Source organism: Lynx rufus, unplaced genomic scaffold (assembly GCF_022079265.1).
Source record: "Lynx rufus isolate CCGP_SWC_20201006 ecotype Redwood Valley unplaced genomic scaffold, mLynRuf1.p SCAF_18, whole genome shotgun sequence".
Lineage (NCBI taxonomy): Eukaryota > Metazoa > Chordata > Mammalia > Carnivora > Felidae > Lynx > Lynx rufus.
The window spans coordinates 6,346,896-6,364,810 of NW_025814832.1; the positions used below are offsets into that span (position 1 = coordinate 6,346,896).

The 17,915-nt window shown below is 36.5% G+C and overlaps 1 protein-coding gene across 7 annotated transcripts in view; it reads left to right on the forward strand.

The window, feature by feature from the left end:
• The window catches only part of NF1 (neurofibromin 1), a 248,210-nt gene that overhangs the window by 68,982 nt on the left and 161,313 nt on the right, over window positions 1–17,915 (forward strand). For all 7 annotated transcript variants that reach the window (XR_006962286.1, XM_047080763.1, XM_047080758.1 and 4 more), the window contains exons 6-11: window positions 3,579–3,646; window positions 3,899–3,974; window positions 4,675–4,832; window positions 12,140–12,313; window positions 12,792–12,914; window positions 13,153–13,227. Coding sequence is in view for 6 of the 7 variants with exons in the window: in XM_047080763.1 (XP_046936719.1) it covers window positions 3,579–3,646; window positions 3,899–3,974; window positions 4,675–4,832; window positions 12,140–12,313; window positions 12,792–12,914; window positions 13,153–13,227 (674 nt within the window). In the remaining variant the exon portion in view is untranslated. The remainder of the gene's footprint in view (window positions 1–3,578; window positions 3,647–3,898; window positions 3,975–4,674; window positions 4,833–12,139; window positions 12,314–12,791; window positions 12,915–13,152; window positions 13,228–17,915) is intronic.

The window sequence follows — 17,915 nt, forward strand, 5'->3', positions numbered from 1 at the left end:
TCTCTCTGCCCCTCCCCCATTTGTACTTTGACTCTCTCTGTCTCTCTCTCTCTCTCTCTCAAAATAAGTAAACATAAAAAAAATTAAAAAAAAAGATATATACATTGGAATTGAGAATAGACTACTGTGTACAACACATTCAAGCTGTCGTAAAGGTAAGGTTAACGAACTTGGAAGGCAAAAAGGCTCAAGAGTACTGTGAAGTCTACTGCCATCATCTGGAAATCAGAGGAGAGCAAGAGCAAAGAAAGTTGGAGGGATGCATTTTAAAACTGACTTAGAGAGTAAGTCACTCATTCACAAGTCCAGAAAAATACGACCTTTAAATTATATACACAGTTTTATTACTTGAAGACTCATCTCTATCTTAGAAATATACTTATGTAAATATGGTAAGTACCTGTGTCCCTTCATTAAAAGTCCATAAGGGGCAACAAAAACAAAAATAAACAAGAGAGACTACACCAGATTAAAAGCTTCTGTACAGCAAAGGAAACAGCAACAAAATGAAAAGGCAACCTACTGAATGGGAGAAAAATATTTGCAAATTGTATACTGGGAAAAGTTAATATACAAAATATGTAAAGAACTCATTCAACTCAATAACAAAAAAATGTAATTAAAAAGTGGGCCAAGAACCTGAATAGATGTTTTTGTAAAGAAGACGTATAGGTGGCTAACAGGTACATGAAAGGATGTTCAGCATCACTAGTATCAGGAAAATGCAAATCAAAACCACGCTGAGATATCTCCTCACGTCTCTTAGAATGGCTTTTATCAGAACAACAAGAAATAGTAAGTGTTGGTGAGGATGTGAAGAGGAAATCCTTGTACACTGTGGGTGGGAAGGGAAGTCAGTGCAGCTACCATGCAAAACAGTATGGAGGTGCCTCAGAAAGTTCAAGGTAGAACTACAATATGATCTAGCAATTCTGCTTCTGGTTATTTATCCAAAGAAAATGAAAACATTGACTTGAGGACATATATGCACCCCATGTTCATTGCACTATTATCTTATACTAGGGAAGATAGATACAGAAACAACTTAAGTATCCATTGACTGATGAATTGATGAAGAAGATATATATATATGTATATATACATATGTATATATTTAAAATGTACATGTTTATATATTTATATAAAATATTGTATATATAAATATGTAAAATATATACTTTTATATTTATATATAAAATGTAAAAATGTTTACATATGTTACACATATAATATAAGGTGGAATATATATATTATATATATTGAAATTGAATGTTATTCAGCCATAAAAAAGAAGGAAATCTTACCATTTGTGACAGCACGAATGGACCCTAAGGGAATTATGCTAAGAGAAAGACAAATACCGTACAGTCTCATTATATGTGGAATCTTTAAAAAAAAGACAAAACCAAAAACAGCCAAATTCATAGGTACAGAGAATAGATTAAGATTGGTGGCTGCCAGAAGTGGGGGAAAGGGCAGGGGTGACGGGCAAAATGATTTAAGGTGGTCAAAAAGTACAAATTTCCAGTTATAAAATAAAAAGTCATGGGGATGTAATGTACAGCACGGTGACTGTAGTTAATTGCGTATTTGAAGGTTGCTAAGAGAGTAGATCTTAAAAGTTCTCATCACAAGAAAAAAGTTGTGTAACTATGTATGGTGAGGGATGTTAACTAGACTTGTGACCGTTTTACAGTATATACAAATACTGAATCATTATGTTGTATACCTAAAACTAGTATAATGTTGTTTGTCAATTATACGTCAATTAAAACAAAGTCCATAGGCGGAGTTCTCTGCCAAGGGACTGTTACCAGTAAAATAGTTTATAGAAGCCTCATCTTTTCCCTGTATAAATCTTTGTAGATGTGGACAATATATTGATGGAAGAGAAAGTATCTAAGATAGTCATATGGAGAAATGTTTATTCTTTTCTTAAAAATGCAGTCTACTATTTTGAACAATCGAGCAAAATAAAAACAAATATGTTAAATGATGAAAAGGATGTGCAAGTGACAGGTTGGCAGTATTTATCAAGAGTCTTAAAAAATATTCATCTCCTCAACCAAGCAGTTCTACTTCTAGATCTTATCCTAAAAAAAAAAAAAAGTTAATATGGAAAAGATTTGGACATAAAGTGTTTATTGGGGCGCCTGGGTGGCTCAGTCGGTTCGGTGCCTGACTTGGTTTCGGCTCAGGTCCATCCTGGGGTCGTGGACTTGGGCCCCTGTGACGGGCTCCTTGCTGGGTGTGGAGCCTGCTTAGGATTCTCTTTCTCCCTCTGCCCCTCTACCCTGCTCGTGCTCTCTCTTTCTCTCAAATTAAAAAAAAAAAGTGTTATTAGTGTTATTTATAATAGTGAGATATTGGAAATATCTTTTTTTTTATTTTTTATTTTTTTCTTGTTTGAAAGAGAGTGTGTGTGCAAGTGGGGAAGGAGCAGAGGGGGAGAGAGAGAATCCCAAGTAGTCTCCACGCTCAGCATGAGGCCTAACGCGGGCTCAATCCCATGACCCTGGGGTCATGACCAAGCCTCGAGTCAGACACTTAACCGACTGAGCTACCCAGGTGCCCCAGTATTGGAAATACCTTAAACATATAATTGGAAAACGTTTAAATAACTTTAACCATCGACTTAAATATCCTGAAAGACAGACTATGGCTTTGAAACCCAATTCAATAATTTATTAGATCTGTAACCTCAGAAACACAATTTGCTCATCTGTAATATCTGAAAACGTTAAGATTTTGGAAGAATTAAGTGTATTAGATTGAAAATATCTGGCACGTTGTAACTGTTAAGTAATAGTTACTATCATACTTAGATTGTCAAATATATGTATGAGGAATTATTAATGATACGGGAAGAATTTGGGATACTATGTGAAATGAAGAAAACAGGTTTGATTTAGCTTTTAGTGTTACATATGCACTCAAAAACGGATGGAAGAAAGTTTACCAGACTGTTAACTGTGATTCTGAATGGTAGAAGCATGGATGATATTCTAAATTCCCCTTAGATTGTTGTGTAGTTTTTGAATTTTCTACAATGACTTGTGTTTTATACTTAATCAGTTATTGAAAACAAAAGAAAAAAGCAATCTTTGAAATTCAGGGCATATTTGCTTTTCATTGAATTTTGTCTTCAGTGGACATAGCCAGTGACGTTTTTGGTTTATATTAATTGTCTTTATCTTCACATTGCTTACAAATAATACTGGAACATGGGGCACCTGGGTGTCTCAGTTAGTTAAGCGCCCGACTTCGGCTCAGGTCATGATCTCACAGTTTGTGGGCTTGAGCCCCACATCAGGCTCACTGCTGTCAGCACAGAGCTGGTTTCTGATCCTCTGTCCTCCCTCACCTCCCTCCATACCTCCCCCTCATGTGCATGTGCGCTCTCTCTCTCTCTCTCTCAAAAATAAATGAATACTAAAAACAAATAATACTGGAACAAAAGTTTGTATGTAAAAGGAGTGTTGGATGTTTTGTTTTTGTTTTTCTTTACTAGTAGCTCTGAATTGTATTTGTGTTAACTAATTAATTTTAGAGTTAATTAAAAAAATTTTTTTTTCCAGAAACAGCATTTAAATTTAAAGCCCTAAAGAAGGTTGCACAGTTAGCAGTTATAAATAGCCTGGAAAAAGTAAGTTATGACCTCCTTGACATTAAAGTTTTGTTAAATTTTGGTTATAAATGTTGCTGTCTTTACTATTTTGAGTCAAAAGTCATGACTTCAGTGGTAGTTTCACGTTAATATTTAGGAGGAATGCATTGCAGTATTCTTATGAAGGAAATTAGAGTTTGTAATATAATTGAGGTTGTAGGACATTTTATTTACTGTACCATGAAAATATCCCCGCTTTCATATAAAAACGTTATGTTTTGTTATTTGTAGGCATTTTGGAACTGGGTAGAAAACTATCCAGATGAATTTACAAAGCTGTACCAGATTCCACAGACTGATATGGCTGGTAAGGATAAGAGTGACTTACTCCTGTTTTAAACTCTTACTTATGAGGTAAAAACCTACCACTTTCAAGGTCATTTTTGTTAAGGTGCTTTTACATCTTGTCCCCTGATATCAAATAGGAAATAGTATTTTTCTCTTATGTTTCAAAATGACCTTCAATCCTTTTCCTTTCCTTTGAGCAAATAGTAAAAGAAGTTTGGAATGAAGCCCTAATCTCTAATTAGAGTTGTGGATAGAATATTTGATGGCTCTTCTTTATAGAGAAAGGCCTTTTTTGTGCACTGAGGCTTTATTTTGTATTTAGGGAGATGTGTATAAAGTGGTAACATCCTTCCCTAGAATTCTTGAGACACAGCTGTGAGGCAGAGAATACAGACTCCTGGAGAGCTTTGATGATTCCTTTTGGGAAGCTGTCCAGTCTTTGTTTCTTGCGTACATCGCACTGTGCGTAAGGCCCTGCGCGTTGAGACTAATCACAAGTTTGGCCATTTGACCTTTCCTAGGGTGGATCAAGATAGCTCTTTTAATACAGACAATGTAATATTTCTTGTCTGCTTCCCTGAATGAATTTGTTTACGTGAACTTCCAAGTTTATCTTTTAAAAATGTGGCATTTGGGTTTTTGGTTAGTGCTGGTTTTTAATTTAATGCCAGAGATTTTCTTCTCATCTAGTAATATCATTGAATTATATTTCCCCATAGAGTGTGCAGAAAAACTGTTTGACTTGGTGGATGGTTTTGCTGAAAGCACCAAGCGTAAAGCAGCGGTTTGGCCACTGCAAATCATTCTCCTTATCTTGTGTCCAGAAATCATTCAGGATATCTCCAAGGATGTGGTTGATGAAAACAACATGAATAAGGTGAGCAGGGAAAAATCATTTCTATTATGTCCAGATGTCAACTAGCTTATTTTAACTAAGGTGTATGTATCGCTTTGGGCTTTGCATTCTGTAAGCACCGCATTTCAGGGGACCGTTTCTAATTATGATCATTTTAGGTCTCTTTGTTCGCTGGCCTTGACAGAGACATACCTAAATTTATTTGGAGGGAAAATAAATGATACCACTCAATTAAAAATTTAAAACAGTTCTTTAGTAGGGTGCCTGGGTGGCTAAGTTGGTTAAACTTCTGACTGTGGCTCAGGTCATGATCTCACAGTCTGTGAGTTTGAGCCTAGCATCAGGCTCTGTGCTGACAGCTCCCTGTCTCTCTGCCTCTCACCCGCTCCCTTTCTCTCTCTCTCTCTGACCCTTACCCGCTCACACTTTGTCTCTCTCTCTCTCTCTTTCTCAAAAGTAAATAAGCATGAAAAAAATAAAAAAATAAAATAAAACAGTTCTTTAGTTCCATTTTTTTTTACCAGAGAAGACTGATACTTCTGTCAGTGTTAAACATAGTTTTTCTAATAATCATTGCACGGGTTGCCCTGTTAGAGTTCATCGGTTTTGTGTTGTGTTATTTGCATGTACTTAGGTGTGCACCTACTTGGTGCTAATGAAATTGTCTAATAATTCATTTTAGATATTTTCAAACAGTTTTCATAGCATTTTACGAGGAAGGTCGGATGCCACATATGCCATCTATAGTGAAATTGGTACTATAAGAACTGCTAATTTTAAGGGGCTCTTATAATTTTTAAAAAATAGAGCAGGGTGTTAATCTTATTTTATTTGTTTTGGTAATACATGTTTTGTTTTTTGCCACTTTGGGAGAAATACTCTTAGCTGAGTAAACATAAACTGGGCTCCCACATGACTTGCCTGTGGATGTAGATGTTCAGAATCAGCTGAATGATTCAATACTTTGTAGAAATACCAGGTAGGGAACTTACGCATTAGGTGGCTAAATAAGCGAACTTCAGTAATCCTTTAGTCTTTGATGCTATGGTACTCCACTTAGGTCTGTGTCCTCAGTTTTCCATTGGGAGGACACCATTTTTCATGCTAGGTTGTTTTGGAGCATGTCCGAAGAGTAGTTTTGGGGGATTTCCGTTTATTGGGAAAATAGAGGTAAAAAGCTACTATAAATTCAGTACTACTTTTAAGTGAATTTATATTTGAATAATCACAGCTACATCTTTGCAGATGTTTGCTTTATTTGTGTATCTTACATGACTTTCTCATTTTCTATTGAATTGTTTGTTCTTTATTGATTTGTAAGGTGTTTTTTTATTTTGAGAGAGAGAGAGAGAGAGAGGGCTCAGATGAGCGAGGGTCAGTGAGAGAGAGAGAGAGAGAGAGAGAGAGAGAGAGAAAGCGGGGCTCACCAGAAAGCAGGGCTTGTGTTCACCTGAAGCAGGGCTCGATCTCACCTGATGTGGGACTCGAACTCACAAACCATGAGATCATGACTTGAGCCAAAGTCAGATACTTAATGACTGAGCCACCCAGGCACCCTGTAAGTTGTGTGTTGTCTGTACACTTTTACTTAATTTCTCTTTTTAAACTTCGTTTATGGTTTTTTGTTTGTTTCATTTGGTTTTTGCTGTTTAGGTGTTTAAAATTTGTCTGTAGTCATCTCTGTCTTTTTGTCTCTTAGCTTTTTTGGTCAGACTGCTCCTACCCAAGATTTTACTTATTCATTTTATTGAGATAAAATTCACATACCATAAATATACTCTTTTAAAGCCTACAATTCAGTAGTTTTTAGCATATACAAAAAGTTGTGCAACCATCACCACTAATACTTACAGAACATTTCTATCATCCCAGAAAGAAGCCTTATACCTGTTAGCAATCACTTCTTATTCCTCTCTCACCCTAGCTTCTGGCGACCACAAGTCTGCTGTCACTATGGGATTTGCCTATTCTGGACATTTCATACAAATGGAATCATGTAATATGTGGCTTTTGTATCTGGAACATCTGAGATTTTTGAAATTGGCTTTTATATATTTCTTAGTACGTTTCTAGGTTAAAAAGTTTAGATTTTTAAAATCTTTCTGGATTAAAAAAAATGTATTATTTATTTTTTTAATGTATTCTCACTCTTTCCTGGGCATATTAGTTATGAGCTAACCAGTGTTAATGGTTGGTTGATACGTATCCTTCCATTCATATCTACTTGCTCATAAAAACATTCAAATGAAAATACACGTACATGCATAGACTGGTGATTATATTTTAAAATGAAATCACACACACACACACACACACACACACACATATATTTTTTTTTTTTTTCCTTTAAGTACTCTCTACAGCCAGTGTGGGGCTTGAAGTCATGACCCTGAGACCAAGAGTCACATGCTCCATTGCCTGAGCCAGTCAGGAGCCCCAAAATGAAATCATTTTATACACATTCTGCAGCTTGCTTTATTTACCTTAAAGTGTATCTTGGCTCTTCCTCAAAATAGTTGATAGAGATCTAACACATTCCTTTAAGTGTTGGATAATATTCTGTTACACTGATGAGCCTCATTTACTCAACCATTTGACGGTGAATGGATGGATTCTTAGATTTTTTTCAGGTTTTTGACTTTACATTTAATCCTTAAGTAAGTATCTTTGTTCATATATTTTTGTTAACTGATGCTTTTAGTTCTATAGACTAGAATTCCAAAACTGGGATTTTGTGTCAAGGACATTTGAATTTAAAATTTTTTTTTTTAATGTTTTATTTATTTTTGAGACAGAGACAGAGCATGAACGGGGGAGGGTCAGAGAGAGAGGGAGACACAGAATCTGAAGCAGGCTCCAGGCTCTGAGCTGTCAGCACAGAGCCCGACGCGGGGCTCGAACCCACGGACCGTGAGATCATGACCTGAGCCGAAGTCGGATGCTTAACCGACTGAGCCACCCTGGTGCCCCTTGAATTTAAAATTTTTAATAGTTATTTTTAGATTTACATTTCCCAATATTTATACCATGTCACATTTTCACCAATATGAATTAGAATGCCTGTTTTTCTGCATCCTCACCAGGACTACATGTTTTTCAGTCTTTAATGAGGTAAAAAAGAGCATCTCATTTTATTCATTGCATTAGTGAGGTTCAGGATCATTTCTGTTTCTAGGTCATTTGCATGTTTTCTTTTGCATGTCTGTTGATTCCCCTTCCCCCCCCCTTTTTTTTTACTAGTCTCTTATTAATTTATGAGACTGTCTATTAGTCTCTTACTGAATGATACCACATTTGATTTAGAAGAATGTTTTATTGTTCTAAATTGTTAGTTTTTTTTGGAGATTTTAAAAAATTTAATTGTGGTTAGAAAATGGTGGTACGTATTTGCTTTAAAAGTGTCCTGTGGTCATCAGAGTAGAATGTGTATCATTTTTTAGGGTACAGAATTTAATGTAAATGTTTAAAACTGCACTTACAACTGATCTGTAGTTCTCGAGAACTGCTGTAGGGGCTTGAAAGTCCCCTGTGAATATGCTGGGGGAAATGCTTAGTTTAGCTGTCTGAGCTCCCCTAGCCCTCAAGTAGCAGTATGCTCTGTTAGCGTGGCAGAACTCCTCCTAATCGTTGGTAATCACGCCTAGGTCTTTATTATAAAGCAAGCAAAGAGTAAACAACAAATAGAACCCTTAGCAGACTGGATTGGGCTTTTATTTACACATTGTTGACTGCAAACTATATGCAGAGTGGTTCTGTTTTTCAGTTTATAATTTTTGTTATTACTATTTTATTGTTTTTTTACTGTATTAGGGAAGGTAGTATAATGGCTCGCCACAATAGAACTTTATTATACTTATGAAGCGCTAATGAGCTGCTGATCTGAATAGCTCTGTGGGACGGCCCTCCTTTTTGTGGTTTCTTAGGACTTTGCACAGCAAAGACTGCCATCTTTAAAACATAGCTTCTATGGAAGTTGCTTCTATTCTGCTAGCCAGAAGGGAAAACATGGGAAATCATCCTGAGGATTTTGATGGGCCAGGCCTGGAAACATCACACTTTCATTCACATTCCATTGGGTAGAACTCAGTCACATGGCCATATTTAACTGCAAGAGACCCTGAGAAATACATTTATATCCCCAGGAACCAAGGAATGAAGGAATTAGGGAAGACAGAGGGAGTCAAGGATGGCTTAGACTGCTGTCTCCCTAGAATTCCCAGTTATTTCTTTATGGGTGAAAAGCTGCATTTAAAGAGTACCTGTCCACTAGGAGAATAATGTGGCTATATGTGCTGCGAGAAGGAGTGTGGAACCTTAGTTGAGCTTGAAATAAGAATAGAACTTAGAAAAGAGAAAGAGATACAGAGTTGTTCAGGCCAGGGTGATCAAGAAAATGGATTGTGTACAAATGTTAAAGATATGTTCAGAAAAGTTGCTTAGCCTTGAAGATGGAAAATTCATGCAGGCAGTGATAAGAAATGAGGATGAAAGGCAGATGTGAATAATCTGGAAGATACTGTGAGCCAGTTTGGGTTTAAACTTTATTCTTTAGGCAATGAGGAAAAGTCCAAAGTTTAGGGTTAAAGGTGAGATATGCAAAGTAGTGTTTTTGGCTGATAAAAAGAAAGTCCAAAGTGGGAGCTAGGTCAAAATAAATAGGAGTTTAGCTTTTAAAAATTTTATTTATATTCTGGTAAAATAACCCAAAATTTATCCTTTTAACTGTCTTTAAGTGTGCAATTCAGTGGCATCAAGTACACTCATAGTGTTTTGCAACCATCACCATTATCTATTCGTGAACTTTTTATGGTCCTCTTAGATTCTGTATGTTAAACAATAACTCCTCATCCCCTCCTCCTCATTAGTCCCTGGTAACCTCTATTCTACTTTTGGTCTCTTGGAATTGCCTATTCTAGGTACCTCATATAAGTGGAATCATACAATATTTGTCCTTTTACGTCTGACCTATGTCATTTAACATAATGTTTTGTAGCATTATCAGAATTTCATTAGTTATTATGGCTGAGTATTCGTGTGTGTGTGTATGTGTATGTATGTATACCACATTTTGCTTATATCCTAGAAATTTCTTGTGTGCAGTGGTATTTCATTGTGATTTTGATTTGCATTTTCTTAAGTTTTTAAAAAAGGTTTATGTAAGTAATCTCTACACTCAATGTGGGGCTTGAACTCCTGACCCCAAGATTAATTGTTGGATGTTCTTCTGACTGAAGCAGCCAGGCCCCCTGATTTTCATCTTTCTAATGGACTAACCATGTTGAGCATCTTTTCATAAGCTTATTGGCCATTTGTATTTCTTTGGAGAAGGTGTCTATTAAAGTTCTTTGCCCATTTTTAAATTGAACTGTTTATTTTTTGTTGTTGAGCTGTTGGAGTTGTTTACATGTTGTAATCCCATATCAGATGTATGATTTGCACATGTTTTCTCCCATTCAGGTCATGATCTATGGTTTATGAGTTTGAGCCCTACATCGGGCTCTGCACTGACAGCACAGAGCCTACTTGGGATTCGGTCTTTCCCTCTCTCTGGCCCTTCCCTGCTTGCACTCTCTCTCTCTCTTCCTCAAAATAAATAAACTTAAAAAAAAGCAAACAAACAGTAGTGTTCTCACTTTTAATTCTGAGTTTTGGTAATTTAGGTCTTCAGTCTTTTTTCTTTTTTTTTTTTTATTTTTTTAAAAATTTTTTTTTTTCAACGTTTATTTTTGGGACAGAGAGAGACAGAGCATGAACGGGGGAGGGGCAGAGAGAGAGGGAGACACAGAATCGGAAACAGGCTCCAGGCTCTGAGCCATCAGCCCAGAGCCCGACGCGGGGCTCGAACTCACGGACCGCAAGATCGTGACCTGGCTGAAGTCGGACGCTTAACCGACTGCGCCACCCAGGCGCCCTTCAGTCTTTTTTCTTAATCAGTCTAGATAAAGGTCTCTCAAATTTCTTGAACCATTCAAAGAACCAACATTAAAAAAAAAAAAAAGATTATTTCTTTAGAGAGGGGGAGAGAGAGAGAGTGAGCAGGGGAGGGGCAGATAGAGAGGAGAGAGAGAATTCCATGCGGGGCTTGAACTCACAAACCATGAGATCATGACCTGAGCTGAAATCAGGAGTCTGATGTTTAACTGACTGAGCCACCCAGATGCCCTGAGAGCTTTCTTCTTTTTAATGTGAGCATTTCCAACTATAAATTTTCCTCTTAGCACTGCTTCCACTGCATCCCATTTTTGGTGTGTTGTGTTTTCACTTTGATCTGTTTCAAGATGTTTTCTAATTTGTGTTTTTTTTCTTTGACCATTGGTGTTTAATTTTCATATATCTGTGAACTTTCCAGTTTTCTTTCTGCTGTTGATTTCTAGTTTCATTGTGATCAGAAAAAAATATTTCATATGATTTCAATCTCTTTAAATTTGTTAAAACCTTTCTTGTAGTCTAACATATGGTCTATCGAGGATATTGTTCATGTGAACTGGAGAATAATATATATTCTGCTGTTTGATCAGCTTAGCTTTTGACATGTTATATTTGAGAATTCATGTAAGTGGAGATGTGAGGTTTTCATTTAGGAGAAAAGCAGAGAGAGAAATGTGTTGATGAGCTGCAAAGAGGGCTTGAGATCACAAGAATGGACAACTTTTTGTGAGGAACAGAATGTAGAGCAATATTGGTATATCCTTAGAAGGTTGAAGGTTGAATATTGTGTGGAGTTTCAGAAAAGGATCGACAGTTTGACATGGACCATGACTAAGGTAGTATAATATTTAGAAATATTTTGAAAGAGAATATGATCAGCTGAATTCAGGGTTGAGAAGTCAACTACCATGTTTGGGAAGGACTGTTTCTTAAGTCCTTTAATAATTCAACCAAGAGGGGCACCTGAGTGGCTCAGTCGCTTGAGCGTCCGACTTCGGCTCAGGTCATGATCTTACGGTTCGTGGGTTTGAGCCCCGTGTCAGGCTCTGTGCTGACCGCTTGCTCAGAGCCTGGAGCCTGCTTCAGAGTCTGTCTCCTTCTCTCTCTGCCCCTCCCCCACTCACGCTTTGTCTCACTCTTTCTCAAAAATAAATAAATGTAAAAGAAAAAAATTTTTTAAATAATACAACAAGAAAGTGAAGAACAGATTCTGATTCTGGGGATTTGAGAAACATGTCAGCGATGACAACTACCTAAATTTTGAAATAAAAAATTGGAAATATCAAGTATGTGGTTTTAGAATATGATTTTTAGAGGCTGATAGTTGGCTATTTTATGAGACAAATCTGAAATGTTAGAAACTTGGCATATCGTCTCGTTTCTGTATTTGAATTCTGTAGAAGTTGTTTCTGGACAGCCTACGGAAAGCACTTGCCGGCCATGGAGGAAGCAGGCAGCTGACGGAGAGTGCTGCAATAGCCTGTGTCAAACTGTGCAAAGCAAGTACTTATATCAACTGGGAAGACAACTCTGTCATTTTCCTCCTAGTCCAGTCCATGGTGGTTGATCTTAAGGTAATTTGCTTTTTACTTCTCTACCTCAAACTTTAAGAATACTTAAGGAAAAATAAACTTCCAGTATTAGTATTATTATGCTAGATGGTTGTCAGAGATCATCGCTAACACCGAAGTTCTGAATCTTCTTTGATGATACCTTCGTAGGACCTGCTTTTGTTGTTTTTGGGTTACTCAGACTAAATAAAGTGGCCTAGAATTTGACGAAAACACGGAATTAGCCAGTTTTCTTCAGCTGTCATAAACATTCAGACTTGGTTTTACAATAACGTAGAAATGAGGGCCTGAAAGGAACCAAACATGGTACAGCAAGAATTTTATCAGACCAGTGAACCACAACGTTAGTGTTTTCTACTTCTTCTGGCAACTGAATGTTATTGCCCTCTACTTGGATGCTGTGTTGATATTATTAAATACTAGTAAAAAAAATACTGCATGACTGTTTAAAGGCTTTTGTTTTCTCTCGGGATTTTTATAGAACCTGCTTTTTAATCCAAGTAAGCCATTCTCAAGAGGCAGTCAGCCCGCAGATGTGGATCTGATGATTGACTGCCTTGTCTCTTGCTTTCGTATAAGCCCTCACAACAACCAACACTTTAAGGTGAGAACATTGGTTTTTATCCAGTTATGCTTCCTGATGCTGTTGATCCTTTCTTTCTAAATACGAAAAGACTATGAAGATGAATTGGTATTTCTCAATATTATACATTAATATTAATTTTAAGACCTTAAGAATTTATTCTGTTTTTTAAAAACTTTGTTTCTTTTATTCTCATTTGTGCTACTGGATATTTTTCTCTTAGAAATAATATATGATTTTTTTTTTCTTTCCCCTGTAGATCTGCCTGGCTCAGAATTCCCCTTCTACATTTCACTATGTGCTGGTAAATTCACTCCATCGAATCATCACCAATGTAAGTCCAAAAGGTATTGCTAAATTACTTAAAATTTTTTTCTTCTTTTATTTCTTTACAAGAAAGACATTCTTGGTTTACAAAAGGTTTTGAACTTAGATATATCTCTTCACAGGTGATTATATCTAGTAATTGATATACATTTGTATTTTTCATATTTAGTTTCATATTCAATTTGGCCTTCCTTTATTGAGGAAGGTGGAGTTAATAGGATCCTTTGGAAAGATTAAACCTGAAATATTTTATTTGCATCAAAAGCCCTTGAGAACAGTGCCACTGAGAATATAATTGAACATTTTCATCCCCAAACTCTTTTTTTTTTTAAAGTTTATTTATTTCCTTAGTTGTGTTGGGGGGTGGGGCAGAGAGAGAGCTGGGAGAGAATCCCAAGCAGGCTCCGCCCTGCCAGTGCAGGACTCAATGCTGGGCCCCAACCCACGAACCATGAGATCATGACCTGAGCCACAACCAAGACCTTGACGCTCAACCGACTGAGCCCCCCAGGTGCCCCACATCCCCAAACTCTTTACATATTATTTTAATATTTCTAGCCTTTCCCCAGCATTTGATATGTTCTGACTTGTCACCTTACCATTTAAGTTAAAAGCAGTAACTAACAATATGTTGTAGGCCAGTATGGTACATTTAGAATGGTGAGATCATATTTGATTGTACTTTTTAGTCTTCCTTAAATACGTGAAATATTAACACACTTAAATAGAGGTATTGACATGATACAAAAGCATATCAGACAAAATAAGCAAGTTCATTAAGAGATACTTGTGAAACTTTGGACTCTGATGTGGGTACATTAAGTAGAAGGATGATGAAACCTTATCAGATTTGGACCATGAAGTTAAAAAATGCTGTTTTTCTGATCATGAAAATAATATTTTGAAGGTTCTCAAGTGTTATTTACCATAGCTCTACTTTTATCCATTTATGGATATTCATAGTTATGTGTAAATTGGCCACATTTTTTCTCCCTCAAAAAGAACGTTAATCACTGATAACTTAGGTATATTTGTCCTCTTTATAGGCAAATTCCACTTTAAGAGTGTATCGCTGATGAATTAAGAGTACCTCCCCACATTTATTTGCCTTGGATGCCTTGAGCTAAATGAAACTCTGCCCACTTTCTTTGCTTTCATCCATCCCTGCAGGGCAAGAATAGCTGTCAATAGAGCTGACTAGTGACACATTTCATTTTCTCCATGGGCGCTAGCATTCTGGGCAGGGCAGTTCCTTGCTGTGCAGGACTATCTTGTGCATGGCCAGACACCTAGTATCCCTCATCCTCATTTCACTAAATACCGTTGGGCCTCTTCCCTCCTCCCACCCCCAGACATTGTGGGCGACTGAAACGCCTTGAGGGAATGATACGTTCCTCACTTGAGTATCATTGGATTAAATGATAGGCGTAAATAACGTAAAATGCTATTTATCCCCGAAGGGAAACTTTAATGAATCTGATTGCAGATAAGGTATGTTTGTATTAAAAACTTACAAAATTTTTACTTTACTTTTGCCAGGGTAATGAGCAAGACATTGTATCCTTAATGTTTACTTTCAGGGTCATTTAAGAAAAAAAGAGATGACTCCCCCCCCCCCCGGTTTATGTGTAATTCAGAATTAAAATATTATTATTTTTCTCCTTTGACTTATAATACTAAACACACTCCATTTGTTAGAGTGGATGGTTTTACATAAATGCTTACAACTTGATTTAATAAACCCAAGTGTATACTTTTTTGATTCTTTGTGGCTAGTTACTTTAATTGTGAAATATTTTTGTCTACAATCGAATACATAGAGCACTTTCAAGCATGGACTTGGCACTGCTGTAAGTGGCTGGGCTGCTCCTTTGTGGGTTTAAAGCATGCCTGGAGTGGTACTTCGTGCATGCCTCCATGTACACGGTGAAGTGGTCGTGCGTCCTTCTGTGCTCCGCTGGGTACTGCATGTGTGAGGGCGCGGTGTGTCTGTATCGGAGGTCACGTCTGTACGAAATGAAAAACCCGTATCGACTAACTTGACCTTTAACGAGTAACCTGCCAAAAGCATAAATTTGAGTCTATAAAGTATCTTTTAAAGGTATACTTTAAACAGTGGGTACTTTATCTTATTATAGGATGTTTGATAAATTGTTTCTTGGTAGGGTTGGTGTTTTTGTTTTTGTTTTTTCTCCTTCCTGTGGTTTGAGGCTACTAGATACTGAATCTGAAGTACTTTCTGACTGAAAAGGACTATTTATAAAGTAAATATGCAAATTTATGGAATTGACTATTACAGAGTCTCACTGAAGACAGTTATGGAAATAACTTTGTCTTGAAATCACATGAAGTTTTTCTGAGATATTTGGACTCCTAATCTTAAATTTATTCATAGTATAAAATTTCCTTTTCAATGATTCTTGGTTCAATACACCTCATAAGTTCCTGCCTTCCATGGTTCTTTAGCCAAATTCACAGATTTTGTTTCTTATTATCACATTCTCGAGTAAGATAAAAGTTTTACTGATACGTTTTTGAGGGTTATGTAGAAGTGGTAATGGTTTGCAGTTGTTTTTTTTTTTTTTTCCCTTCTGTGAAACATACTCATACTCCGTTCACAAGTACAATGTTTAGGTCTAAGATATTCTACTGTTTCTTCTTAAGAAATCTGCAAGCCTGTTCACTATTTGAATGTTATCATACTGTAAACATTTGGCAGCTTCAAATATGGTACTTCTAGTACGGTCACTTTTTTATTATGGCATGCTGTAAGAGATGAATTACAGTTATAAGATCTGTGTTACATACTTAATCCTTACTGGCTTCCTTTGGGTTAAGTTAGGTATGTTGTTATAATTGGGAAACTAAAGAAATAGTAATACACATATCTGACCCAGATATCTTAGCCATCAGCGGAACATGTATGGTACTTGGTATTCACTCTGTTTTGTCCCTTATGGCAGTTTGTTGTAGTTTCCTTATGGGTAGCTCCCATACCGAGAATGACAGGACCTCTTCCTACCAAGAGGCTGGATAAGTTGTTCTCTGCAACACATTTGAAAATTTATTTAAGCAATCTCTTGAAGAATTGTCATAGTTTGCTCATACTATGTACTTGTAAAAGTATTGCCATTTGTTTGGCAATAAACGTAGTGTTTTCGAGAAAAAAAAAGAATGTCTACTTTCGTTGACTAGTTTCAGAACGGACACATTTAGTAACTGTGTAAAACAGTATAATTTTTACCAACCACATGATGTCTAGTTTTTAGTGCGTATTTAATTTGAAAGTGTATCTTTAACTTTTATATTAAAATGAATAAATTTTTATATTATGAAAATCACTAAATCATGAGTTAAAATCACATTATTTTATAAGATGCACCTGGTACCATGGTACAGTTTCAACAGCTATTAAAGTAATGTAGTAGTTTGGATCAGGTGTTATATGGGATGCATTTCTCTTTAGTTAGTTTCTGACAGGATATTACGGGGTCAGGAGAGTTAGTAGGACCTTTATCTCATTGCATTTTGTGATTATTCAGCCTTTGTCTCTTTAAGCCGATTAGTACAAGCTGTGTAAATTAGTAAATAAATAGAGATCAAGCTGTATTGATTGCTTGGGCAAGTCAAATGACTGAATTGACCAGAGTTTAAAGAATCCATTATATAACCAAACTAAAATTTGATCATTTGTTAGGTAGGAATGAGCTTATGTAGAGTGAGGGTTGAGGGAATAGCAGTATCAACCGTACTTTCCAAAGAGAGTAGTATTTCTTCCCTCACAGCTTTGGGGTCCCTTCCTAAATAGAGTTCAATGTTCAAGTTGTGTGTCGTAAGTTGATTGTATAATTTACTACCCAGTAAATAGAGTTTCGTAACCCATAGTTTTAGGTTAAAGTGATATAACTTGATGCTGCTGCCTAAAATACTCTGACGATTATGCGTGAAGAAATTAAAAGTTGAGAATTTAACGAGCTTAGTTTTGAGTGAGAAGGAACCTGGGATTAGGATATGAAGCTCTTAAATCCTCCGCCTGTGTTAATTCAGTCATTCTCTCACGTGTCTCCTCTGCAGTGGGAGTGTCATAAACTGGATGCCTGTGTAATAACCTATGTGTTAAGTGGTCCCGTATGGCTTGCATAATCTCCATATATAGTGAACATTCATTTTTGTCTTGACCAATATAGACTTTATAGTTTTATTCATTTTAGTAATACAGTAATTTTTTTTTTTAAGTTTGTTTATTTGAGAGAGAGGGCATGCACAGGAGGGGCAGAGAGGGCAGGGGAGGAGAGATAATCCTAAGCAGGCTTCACGCTGTCAGTACAAGTTGCTGGATGTGGGGCTCAAACTCAGGAACCTGTGAGATCATGACCTGAGCTGCAATCAAGAGTCGGATGCTTAACTGACTGAGCCACCCAGGCATCCCCATAATATAATAATTAATTTTAAAGTTACGTTAGACACTATTCAAATAAAATAGTCACTAGAAACTAGAATCAGAGCTAAATGGGCGAAACTGACAGATATTTACATAAAATAATTACATCTAAACAATATTTAGCTATGAGCAGTTTGTCCTTGTGGTAATCATTAGTCTTTTCATGTATTATACCATCATTGCATATCAATTTAAGGTTATAGGTTTACTAATAGCTTTATCTCATTTACTAATTTTATGTTGTACCAATCACT